Source organism: Sceloporus occidentalis, unplaced genomic scaffold (genome assembly GCF_023333645.1).
Source record: "Sceloporus occidentalis isolate IW3139 unplaced genomic scaffold, rSceOcc1.0.p SCAF_6, whole genome shotgun sequence".
Lineage (NCBI taxonomy): Eukaryota > Metazoa > Chordata > Lepidosauria > Squamata > Phrynosomatidae > Sceloporus > Sceloporus occidentalis.
Genome location: NW_028316986.1, coordinates 4,471,632 through 4,483,810, shown reverse-complemented (window position 1 = coordinate 4,483,810; position 12,179 = coordinate 4,471,632). Strand labels below are relative to the sequence as shown.

At 44.1% G+C, this 12,179-nt stretch overlaps 1 protein-coding gene across 4 annotated transcripts; it reads right to left on the bottom strand.

Annotated features, from left to right (window-relative positions):
- Positions 1–26: 26 nt before the first annotated feature.
- Positions 27–12,145, bottom strand: LOC149310344 (centromere protein O-like). 4 transcript variants are annotated; one of them, XM_089528757.1, is made up of 6 exons: positions 12,050–12,145; positions 9,863–10,032; positions 6,742–6,862; positions 5,295–5,554; positions 3,317–3,488; positions 27–2,263 (listed from the first exon to the last, which is right to left on the bottom strand). In XM_089528757.1, exons 2-6 carry the CDS (start codon positions 9,944–9,946, stop codon positions 2,067–2,069), a joined length of 834 nt encoding a protein of 277 aa, XP_089384883.1. In that variant the 5' UTR covers positions 9,947–10,032; positions 12,050–12,145; the 3' UTR covers positions 27–2,066. The 4 variants fall into 4 exon arrangements, with proteins under 4 accessions (XP_089384883.1, XP_089384882.1, XP_089384885.1 ...); XM_089528756.1 differs by lacking the exon at positions 12,050–12,145 and adding an exon at positions 11,848–12,027; XM_089528759.1 differs by lacking the exon at positions 12,050–12,145 and adding an exon at positions 11,650–11,841.
- Between the last annotated feature and the right edge of the window lie 34 nt (positions 12,146–12,179).

Below are 12,179 nucleotides of genomic sequence, written 5' to 3'. Positions count from 1 at the left end.
CAATAGACGGAATCTGAAAACAGCAATTAGCAGTAACAAGTTAATTTTATTTAGTGAAGGTGTTTATTTTGTGAGAATTCATTGACACTGCTAAATGAAATGAAACAGCAGGACAATTAACTCTGGGATGGAACAAGTTATTAACAGAGGAGAATGAAAAAAAATAAGATGTAAAACTGAAGGACTTGACAAGTTTACTGGCCCAAATGTGACAAGAGTAACAAAACAGTACTGTCAGCTCATGAGCATCAAGCCCATGAGTATAGTACCTAATAAAAGCAGCTCCTGCCCACCCACATTGCCAAATTCAAACTCAAGAGAACAAGCAAATATCCACTCCACCAGTTGTGTACACGCTAGATGACGATGATCATTTATGTATCTAGCACTATCACTGCACAAGTAAAAGACCACCACCAACAAAAAACCTGTTCCCTGCCCTTGTTGTTGCGTGACCTCAAGTCATTTCTGCCTTCTGACAACCCTTGTGATCTTCTTGTGATTTCTTGACTGCAGTCACCATTCTGATTGTTTGATCTGAGGAATGGGTTAAGAAATGTATGAAGTTGTTCTAATGAAAATAAGGTCAAAACGTTCTTAGCATCCTCATGGTTTAACACATTAAACTTCCCTGTAGCCAGTTATCCTGCAGCTGCAGTAGTAAAAAGGCAGCCTGACCTGACTTGTCCAAAGAAAGGGCTGCTGGTAGGGTCCTGTCCGCTCTATTCCAGCCTTGAACTATCTTAAGGGACTCTCCTAAAAAGATACAATTAAGTCACTCATACAGGCTATTGAGAATCTCTGGGATAGTCTAGGAAGACACACAAAACATTATGTTCTGATAAAGAGTCCCTTAACAGTGGCAAAAATCTCAGTAGTGTCTTCCCACAGTTCCTACCACTGAAGAAAATATTTACGTACAGGAATAAGAGGAATAAACTGAAAATGGCAAAACTAATAAAGATATGTACAATTGAGGAAAGCAACAGCAAACTTTTTAACATTGTTCCCCCTTTATTAACTTTTTGAAAAGAGACAAATTTGATAATAAGCAGCAGAACGTTGACATATTATAACACTGTAAAGTCTTGTATGTCCTTCATTCCAGCTAAGCAAGCTTTGATCTTTCATATGAGAAATTTTGTAAGCAGTACAGTGGTACCCCGGGATACGAAAGCACCGCCTTACGAAATTCCCGGGATACGAAAAAATTCCAAAGAAAAAAACTGTTCCGGGTTACGGTTTTTTTTTCGGGTTACGAAAAAAATTTTTTGGTGCTTTTCGGCGCGATTTCACACGAAATCGCGGCTTTCGCTATTAGCGCCTATGGGCTATTCGGCTAGCGAAAGTTTCCGGGTTACGAAAGCGGCAGCGGAACCAATTAATTTCGTAACCCGGGGTACCACTGTATTGTGAAAATCATGATGTGTATATTTAGGAGGCAGAATATTCATCCCATGTTCTAATGGGTTGAATATTTTGCCTCCTAAATATATGCATCACACATTTAGGATGCTTTTTTAATATGCATTAGATATTTAGGATGCTTTTATGGTGCTACCTGGGTCAGTTCAAGGCCAATCCTCTGGGGAAAGGAAGTCCTGTTTTGCCATCCTCAGTCCTGGAGAACCAGCACACAAGAGAATAATCTCAGTAGCAAAGCAAGAGCAGCGTACAAGGTGAATGCTGCTTCCATGAATACTTCAGTCCCTTCCATGGTAACTGTAGTAGGGAAGATGCCCACCCAGATGCATGGCAAGAAGTGCTCCTGAAATTATTCAGTGTGGACTGAAAAGCAGGAAGGCAGGCAACCCTACCCTGTCCTTACTCAGTGACTGACTCAGCTAGAGATTGCTAGCCAGGTTTCATGAGGATTTGCTTCCACTGCTCTTCAGTTTTATTGTGGAATTTTGAAAGTGCTTTTTTTCACTGAGTAGTGAACTTCGGTCTTGGAAGCTTGATTCTCCTGCAGCAAATGCCATGGAGAGGTGGGTTGTGGTGTTTTTTGGAAACAACTGCTCTGGAGTGCTCCAACATTCCTCTCAATGTCGCTGCCTGGAAAGACTTCACTCTGCAGCAGCCTCAGATGGACATCTCCCTCCAAAAGGCACAGCGCTGGAGGGGACAGGGGACTCCATCGAAACGGACTGGCTCAGAGTTTCTGTGGAGGCTGTGATGGCGCTGAAGACCTTAGGAAGAGGTTTCTCACGAAACAAGGCCATATGATCTGCTGCCACCTCTGCCAAAGAAGCCAGGGCATCTTCTATCCAACAAAAGAGGAAGAGAAATTAGCAGATCATGGCATGAGGAAAGAGTTTGCCTTCCTTCTCTCCCCCACTGCCCCAACTCGACTATTTTCACTCCTCATTGGGTTGCTGGCCTCCTTTGACTATTGTTCCTGAGATCTATGGAGGTGGAAGGTACCCAGTGAAATAAACGGCACACATTTTTATTGACAAATCTTCAACTTCACTCTAAAGGCCTGCTTCATGTACTGCAAAATTAGCAAATATACCAAAAGTACCTTGCAATATCTAAGATTCCTCTTTTTGTTTGTTTGTGTGCTCCATGGAAAACAAAAGCTAACTATCACTTCTTATATCTGGTTCACACACTCATAAAATAGGATACGCTTACCTCTTAAATATTATGAAGTAAATAGTGATTTAGGAAAAGAGATGGAATGCAAGCAGTGGTAATGAGATAATGTGGTTTATTCTTCAAAGCAGTCTAATTTTCTATTGTTACATTTCTAGTTTAAGAATTTTTAGTTGAGGTTACTAAAGAACTAATTTAAAGAATTAAAGAGTTCCACCAGCATATCATGAAATGTGTCACTCTTAAGGTTACACGAAACTACTGCATAATTCCTGAGCCTGTCCTGGCTGATTCCTTGTGAAGGAAAGTGCAGGTCCTGGGAACAAGAAATGGCCTCTCACATTGCTATTCTTCTAAGGTCTAAGAAGAAAACTCTCTTTTTACCCATGGCTATATAAATTCCCACAAGCGTGCCAAAATCCGTTGTTGCTGAATTTGCCTTACATTCTGTTGTGTAATTTTGCTACATTTTTTTCAATCTGTAGACATTTTATTCATAGAAAAGGCAAGTTGTAAATACTGAAAGAAATAAGCTATTTTAAATACATTTCATGTTATTAAATTAGGTTGTCTTAACATAAGTAAGATTTGTAGACAGTGAGTGTGTCAGTTCTGTTTCTGTCCCAAACCCATTGAGTAGATCACCTCTACTTGTTATCGGAAAGCCAGGATGGGACTATCTCTAAAGGTTATTTATTATCCCAGAAAAGGGGCTCACCTTTACAAGCAACAGTGGCTTCCGTTGGGAGGGTGCTTGTAGGATCCCCATAAGTGAGCTTGGCTGTGAATGGAAAAGTCTCGCTTTCTCTCACCAGACGGTAGTTGAATTCCAGCAAACTGCACAAGGAGTTTTCCTGCAAGGGACCTTCAAGGAAATCAGCAAAATGCTCCTACAAGGAAAGGAAAGGGAAAGTCCCTATTTACTATGGAAGTCAGGAGATGACTAGGGGTGGCAGTACCTCGGCTGGGACAGAGAAACGTGCCAGACAATTACTTGGTATTCTTTTTGGCATCAGCCTTTAAAAGGAAGTACAGATCTTGTGGTTTCCAGGAGTGCATTTGCACACTTAATAACTGTGTGCCAGCTGCACCCATTCCTTGAGACCGCAGATCTGGCCATGGGGACACAAGCCTTAGCTACACCATGACTGGATTACTGTACTACACTCTATATGGGGCTTCCTTTGAAGAGTGTGTGGAAATTTCAGCTGGTTTGAAGAGCTGCAGGCAGACTGCTAACTGGGGCTGACTATAGAGAGCACACCCAAGTCCCTTGTTGCAACAGCTCCCCTGGTTGCCTGTCCTTTTTCAGACAGAACTCAAAGGCCTGGTTTTGACTGATAATGATCCAGGTCCTACAGACTGAAAGACTGTACTCTCACAGGGGAGAGGGCCTTCCTGACAGCTGCTCCCAGGCTCTGGAACTAGACTAGCTACCTCATTGCTTTTCTTTCTGCAAGGAGGTAAACCTTTTTATTACAGCAGTCTGTTTAGAAGCAGGGGGAGCCTTGTTTAAGATGCTGGCCTTTTATTTGTTTTAGTTATTTTAACTGGTTTCATTTTTAGCATGGCTGAATTGTTTTGTTTTTTTACTTTTGTATGCTGTTGCAAGCCACTCTGAATCTTAAACTGGGAGAAAGGTATATGATGCTGTTGTTATTAGACTTTTAAAAGAACTTGAAGATAGGAGGAGGAGGGCAAGCATGCTTAACATTTTTACTTACATGGGTGAAATTGCAAAATCCAGAGTCACCCAGTTCTCCAGACTTTGAGAAGAAATGCAACCCTGCCCAGCAACTAACAACAAGACTTTCTGAAGAGCAGAACAGACTGCTATAGGGATGCTATAATTACATCTTGTATTTCACATCCTGGGTTGGTCTAAATAACCTCCAAGATCACTTCCCACACAGACGTCTCCACAGGTCAAACATTGCAAAAAGCCACATCATTTATCCTACTGGCAGAATAAAATGTTTGTTCTAAAGCACCAATCAGCTTCCCCAGCCTTGTGGAAATGTCTGGGAGGGAAAGTCAGAATCATAGCTCTTATTCTAGACTTTATTTAATTATTGGAATCTGGAGAGGATGAGTGGCACAATTTCATCCCTAGTTTTAATCTGGATAGTCAAGTCTATGCTAGATCCTAATTTTGCCTCTCATAGAGGGAGACCTGCTGAATGAAATCCATCAAGGTTCTTAAACCGTTAGTACTTGCTTAATTCAAAATATGACCTGTATTAGTTGCTGAGCGGGAGCATCTGCTCTCTTCTCCTGAGGAGTCCCAGGCCTCATATTGCTGTGGAGCTTTGAGATGGCAGCAGTTGAACATACCTGAGCTGTTCCACAGGAAACTGTCTCTCTTGAATTACCATTCTTATAGTAAAGAAGTGGGCAACTCCTGTAAGCCTAGGGGCCAATTCTTGTTTAAATACTCATATAAAAGAGGTTTCCCAGATTGCTACCAACTTTCTTGTTTTAAATGGCTTTTAGCGGCTTGCCACTGAATTTTGGTTGCACTATTATGGGTGAGGCTTGTAAAAACAGCTTTGATGAACACCTTCAGGTCCCTCTTCCCAATGTACAGAGACCAGGTAGAACATCTGAAGGAATGGCTTAGTTTCTCCTCTGTATAAGTGCCTTCAGGGCAACAGAAAAGGTTATCTGCTTTTCTTACCCAGTTGGTGCCCTCCTACCTGTAACTGATGTGCCTGGAATTTCCTCCCAGCAGAAGCATTCAGGTGATTTGACAAGACAGACAGGAAGCGCTTGATATCTGTGTGCAGATACTTCTGAGCAATTTGCTCCAAGGGGATGAAGGGCGGAATGGAGTGGCGCTGGATCTTGACTGGCTGCTGGATAAGGAGGTCCAAGTAATAGGACTCCAGGTAGGTGCCTTCAAAAGCAGTGCTGATGCACAGGCAGGCGCCTTGTGTGGTCAGCCTTCCACTGAGGCCTACAAAAGGAAAACCTACAAGTCAGAATCGCAGAGCAGGGAAGAGACAAGCACTACATGTGGTTACTACTCTACAAGGAGCCACTTCAGCCAGAACACAGTTGATGGTGTCCTCTTGTCAACAGGAACCAGCCACTTTTTAATTTTTTTAAGGCTTCAGTCCTGCCACTTTTTTCTATCTTACCACCTGCTCCTCTGTGCTGGACTGTCCTGCCTGCTCCCTCACCTTTTTGCCCTGCAGTCCCAAAGGAACTAACAAAATTCAGAATGATGTAAGTATGCAAGGCATACATACGTACACCTGGGAGACCAGCAGACGCCAGTCCTCAGAAAAGATGGAACATGCTCCAGGGCTCAGCATGCAAATACTGAGGGGTCACCAAAAGCTAAAGCCCTCCTGTAACCCTGATGGGCACCAGCATCAGCGTGCTGCTCTCTGCTTCTGGGTCCCAGGGGGAGCCAAGCCTTCTCAGGCACAACTGCTGCTTTACCGTCTCCATTTTATGTTGATGCAATGTGCCTTTAAGCCAACTCTTTAAGTCAAAGAGACTCTCCCATGGGTTTTCTTAACCAAGTGTATTGAGAAAAGGTTGGAATATTGTGAGTTGCCTAAATTCATATAGTGGGTTTCCAAAGGTGAGTAAAAATTCAAACTCTGATCCCCCAGGGCACTAGTCCATATCACTATGCCATGTTGGCTCTCATAACTCCATTAAGTAGTGGTAAACTAGAAAATTGAGGTAAGACTTCAGAAGACCAGGGTTTGAATTCCAGCTCAGCCATGGAAAAACAGTGATTGGGCAAGTCACTCTCTCTGTCTTAGAAGAAGGCAATGGCAAGCTTCCTGGGAATAAATCTGGCCAAGGAAATTCTAGGATAGGGTTGCTAAATTGACTTGAAGACACATCACAACAAACTAGCCAATCACGTGGTTATTTTGGGTGGAGTGGGCAATTGGGGGTCTTTGGGGACCTTACAAAGCTGCTTCTGGTTCACAAACCACACACCTTGGTTCTAGCAGAAGTTATGAGGGTAGGAATTCAATCCAACTTCAAGTGAAGAACAGAGATTCACAGATATTCTGTGCCATCCGATGGTTCTATGTTTTGCAAGCAAAGGTGCCAAACTAAACAAAAGACAAACTACTAACCTAAGAGGAGATTCTCACATACATCCAAGAGATGTACCTGTCAGATGAAAAACCTGCAGCAGGCCCTTGAGAGTCTCCATCTTCCACTGCAAGAGGGCTTGCTGGCCAGCTTCTGTAGCACTGGAGTCAATGTTTGTGGTGTCTTTGCCTGCAATGAGCTAAAACAGACCAGAAGGACATAGCTCAGCTAGATGCTGCTTGCATCATCCCTGATCCCAGTTCAAGCCAAAAGGAGGCTGCTGCAGCTCACCAGGAAGGAAGTCAAGGCAGAAACTTAGGATCGGGGGGAAGTCTCCCTTATCCAGAATTCTGCAATATTCCAAAAACCAATACTATTTTCATGGGTGGCTGAGATACTGATACCTTTGCTTTCTGATGGTTCAATATACAAAGACTTTGGCGGGATACAAACCGCCGCTTTGTGGCATTCCCCCGCCGGCGCCATTTGCTCCGCGAGGGAGCCGTAGTAGCTAAACCGCGCGGCTCCCGCGCGGAGCAAAAAAGAAGCTCCATTTCGGAGCTTCTTTTTGCGGCTCCTCTATGACGTTGCGAGGCGCTGCTGGCGCATTCGCGACGTCATAGGCACCACGACATGTCTGGACGCTATGCGTCCAGTACGTAAAGATGGCGGCGCCCATGTGGAAGGGGCGCCGCCATCTTGTACGTATTGTATACGTACTATATGGTGGTGTGTAACCCGCCTGAATTTCATGCACAGAATGATTAAAATTATTTCATAAAATTACTTTTAGGCTATGTGTATCAGGTGTATACAAAAATAAATGAATTTCATGTTTAGACCTAGGTCTCATCTCCAAGACATTTCCTTATGACTGCATCTGCAAACGCGGGCATTCCAAAATCAAATAAATAAATCATCCATAATCCACTTCTGGTTGCAAGCATTTTGGATAAGAGAGACACAACCTGTACTTCTATGAGATGATATTTGCAATTATCCACACAGGTTACTATGCCACCTCCCTTTTAAGGGGAAAGTGTTTAGCCTTTGTAAAATGTTTAACACAGTTATGGGTGGGTCAGATGGACCTCTGTCTGCCTATACCTCACTGGTTATGGCATAGGCAGCCCTCTCTCTGTCCCAGCAACCACAGCAGAAAGAAGGGGCAAAGGCCCCTCTTTTGCATGTAGGATTTCCCCAGGCAGACAACCAAATGCTGTTTACAGCTAGGACTAGGGACAGTATGAATCTTATCCATCACTCCCGGGAATTCAATCAAAGGCCCTAAAAAACCTACCATGGTGTTTCTCTTCACTCGGTGACTAAGCCACTCACTTGGCAATTTTGATTCAGAAGCTGTCAGCCAAATTTGTTTTCTTGGGATGAATCACCACAGATCATTTCCACTGGCATTGTCAGGCTGTGCCTGACAATGGCATAAAGCTTAGGAAGCAAGGTTGGTGTGAGCCCACTGATGTTGACATGGCAGAATGGGACTCCCGGAACTGTGAGTCAGAAACAGAATGATCCAGTGGGCCACTGACTCCAAATTACTGCCAAGAAGGGAGGCCACTTCTCAATCCACTCGTTCTCTTCTCTCCACAAATCCACTGATGTACCCCCAAGTGATGTACCCCCAAGTACTGTACAACCAGCTTAAGCTTTATGCTGCAGATAAAGCTGTACCTTTCCCTTGCAGCAGTCATGTCGCTGTCTTGAACTGACCATCAACGAAGCATGGTATTCTTAGGTGTTCCTTCTCATGATGGAAAATGTCACAAGTGATAACTGTTATGTTATGATCAACCCCAAACCGCTTGGAAAATGAACCCTTGTACTGTATTAGTGTTTGCAGTAAGGATGGGGAAATTCCCTTTTGTTTGTTCTTTTGTGCAGTTTCAGGGGTGTTTCCAAAACTGCATTTCAGTGGTGACTAAAGCCCAAAACAAAAGGAGCAAATATTGTGCCAGCATGTTTTCATGTAAAGCTCTTATTACCAGTAAAAGGGGCATTTCAGCCTCACAGAATTTGGGGGTGGGATATAAAAGTTGAGAAACAGCTGAAGGATAGGGTATGGGGAGAGTGGCCTTAGGGGGTTCCCCAAACGTGGAGAGTAGAAAGAAGTGTGTGGACATACTCAAGAAAGCAATTCAATGGGCAGTAACTCTTCTCCCCAAAGATAAAGACATGTCACTTCATAATGTGCCTCAGGAAAAACAATGTGCATAGGGAAAAAACCCCTCTCTAACTGCACTGGGCTGCCATAGCTAAAGTCTCAGTCTAGAAACCTTTAACAAGCCTTTCTACACAAAGTTAGTTTTTAGAGGAAGAGTGTAATTATCTGGGACATAAATACTTCCCACAAATGTCCTTGTCCTCAGCAAGAAGGCATGGAGGCACCTTGTTGAGAGCAGGGTCAGCTGCTGTGAGACTTTCCCCAGTTGGACTTCCTTTGGGGAAACAAAATGTTTGTACAAAAATGGGAGCTTATGCCAAAACAGGATTCTGGAACAAAAGATTTTCATTCAGCAACTGCTAAATTTGGTACCAAATACACCATGGTTTCTGTCTAAACGAAAAGACTTGACAGAAAACCAGGTCTTTCAGCACAAAACAAGCATTTTGTGGAAATAATTTTTTTTGTTAAAAAAAACCCTCCCAAAGTTTGAAAAATCATTGAAAATGCACAAGTTTTGCTTAGAGGGGAGAAAACTTTTGAGATGTAATTCATTCTTGCATGTGAGAATGAAATAAGTGAATATTTACATCCCTGTTATGAACTGTTTTGAGTGGCAGAAAGAATTTTGTCAAGCTGCATGGATTTGCTCTTGTATATATTGCTTTCTCAATCCTGCCCTCAACTCCATGGCTTCTGTTTTGAATCCCATCTTGGGAAAAAGGTGGGATAGAAAACAAACAAACAAATAAATAAATAATAGAAAGATAGTTTTGTGGCCGTGTTCTGGAAGAGTTTATTCCTGACTTTTTGCCTGCATTTTCAGAGAAGATGCCAGCCACAGATGCAGGCGAAACATCAGGAATAAACTCTTCTAGAACTTGGCCACATAGCCTGAAAAACCCACAGAAAACTATGGATGCTGGCCATGAAAGTCTTTGACTTTACAATCGAAAGGTATTTTGCCTGATGCTTAGACACCCATAGTGGCCCTTGGGCTTGTATACACTGTGTGCTCACCTGAGAACGAAACACACTGAGTTTGGTCCTCAGCTCATCCCTTTGATGCCTCAGCTTCAATAGCCTCTGTTTCATCCTAGCCATGTCCTCCTCTTGTTTCTTCAGTTCTCCTCGTTTCAGTGCTATTTCGTGGGCAGCAGCCTCCAAATTCTCCAGGTGGGATAAAACACCTGCAAAGAATGTAAGCAATGAAAGGGATTTGTGTTCATTTCTCTTTCAGAAAGTATTCCTGGGCCATGATTGTAACAGTTCACAGACATACACAAATCATGCTGTTAGAGAGGAGGGAGTGGAATTCAGTCTGGAATATCAGTATACAAAGAGATCTTGTAGCAGCTTTGAGACTGCAAACGAATCTGTAGGATAAGCTTTCACTGACTTGGTCTCCTTCCTCAGAGACCTCCCTGGGCATCAGGTTCACTCCATGCATCTGAGGAAGTAGACCAACTCTACGAAAGCTTATGCTACAACTGCTTTTGATCAATTAGTCTCAAAGGCGCTACAAGATCCCTATGCATACATAAAAGCAGCCCTTGAGAATTAATGCTTCCAGTTTTAAGTTAATCACAGTGTGGCCTAGAATTCTCCAAGTCCCTTAGATCTGTAAACATCTCCAAGCCACAAAGATCTTCTCTGACAGACCATGCAAACAGAGCTTTGGGCAGCATGACAGTAAAAACCCCTAGGACTGGATTAGCTGAGAAAGTCGAGACAAGTTCCCTGCTCCAAGGTAGGATGCTGCACCCACCAAGCATTGCTTCACACCAATAAACTCACAGCATTCAGCCTGCTGTGTGCCAGAAAGAGATGGCAAAGTACACAGTGCCAAGAGGCCTGCTCCAGAGAATGGGCACAAGAAAGCTCTGCCACATGCAATGGGGGAAAGGCCAGGGTCCCCAAGCCCCTTCTGACCAGGGTGATCACTCTTTCCTAATCCACATACAGCAATCTAATAATGATAGGCGGCAAATTAAATGGGGCAAAACCTATCCTATTCCACACTTTGGCTTGGAACCTAAGTTATGTTCTTCAACCAAAGGAAAGTTTTCAATCTTTGCAATCCTTATTCCCCCACAAAAACTCTTTGGAAGCGTAGAGGACCCTTCTGAATGGAAAATGGGGCACTTGGGGGGGGGGCTGCTGTGGGAGGGGAGGGACTGCAATATCTCTGGCCTGGATCCCAAAGTAAGAAGATAAGCAATCAGTCAAACTTCTTACGACTATAGATCGCTCATAAAGATCACACAAAAGCACAATATAGTGGCAGACAAAGCTTAAAAAGGTAAAAAACAGCTCCATGATACATAAATGTTGATCTGCTGCATACACACAAGTGGCGCTCTGAGAGAGAGAGGGAGGGAGGGAGCTTCCCTGGTCCATACTGTTCCAAGGAGCCCCAAGCGTTCCAGGCAACTGCAGGGAGGACAAGAGGCAAACTGTCCTTCCTCCAACTTTATGGCGTTAATTAATGATTCAGAACTGAGGACCTGAGAGAGTCAATGGGAAGAATCTTCACTATCTGGGAAGGGAAGGGGTTTGCTCCTTCCGCATCTACTGAGCTACAACTGAGGCACAAGATCCATGTCACAAACCCACTGCAACGAGGGAAATGCCTCCTCCCAACCCTTTCGGGGGTTTCGGACGGTGTACTCCAGAGACACTATTAAAGCGGAGGAAGGCTCTGGCTATTAGGGCTCCAGTTGCCCCAAGGCATGAGGCCCGGGGGCTGGAGGAAGGGCACTGTCTGCGGAGGTGGCGCTCCAGACTAAGTCAAGTATTCTTGACACCTTCCTTCCAGTTCTTTTGGTGCGCTGCAAAATGTATCCCGTTCTCCTAAGCTCTTAAGAGCTACTGAATAATGCCATTAAGGCCCTGATCCACTCCATGAACTGGAACCGGCTTCGCTCTGTATTGCTCTTTGAATTCTGGGCCTGGCCAGAGCCGAAGAGAGCGGCACGATGGCTTCTGTTGGTCCTAGCACTTGCCATTCCGCAAGGAGGCTCCTCTATTGGAGCCCATGGGCCCTTTCTCTTCCGCGCAAGAAGCACAAGGCCGCCTTCTGCTGCTGCTTCTTCTTCTGCTTCTTCTTCTTCTTCGCTGGAACCGACTGAAGGCAAGGAACCTGACAAGAAAGAGAGAGAGAGAGAGCAGAGTCAGCGTTTCTAAGAGAAGGATCGACATTCTCACCCAAACAACCCGCTTTAGCTCTCTGCTATGGAATTCTGGGAGCTGGAGTTTGTTGTGGGGCCTTCCTTCCTTCCTTCCTTCAGCTCCGCTCTGGGCCCACAACAAACTCCAGCTCCCAGAATTCCATAGC

Excerpts from the sequence above, each read along its gene's own strand:
- LOC149310344 (XM_089528756.1), bottom strand. The coding sequence starts at position 11,881 with ATGGGCTCCAATAGAGGAGCCTCCTTGCGGAATG. Across the intron at positions 10,033-11,847 it reads AGGAGCCTCCTTGCGGAATG|GTGTTTTATCCCACCTGGAG; the intron begins GCAAGTGCTAGG and ends CATTCTTTGCAG. Across the intron at positions 5,555-6,741 it reads GCAGGTTTTTCATCTGACAG|GCCTCAGTGGAAGGCTGACC; the intron begins GTACATCTCTTG and ends TTCCTTTTGTAG.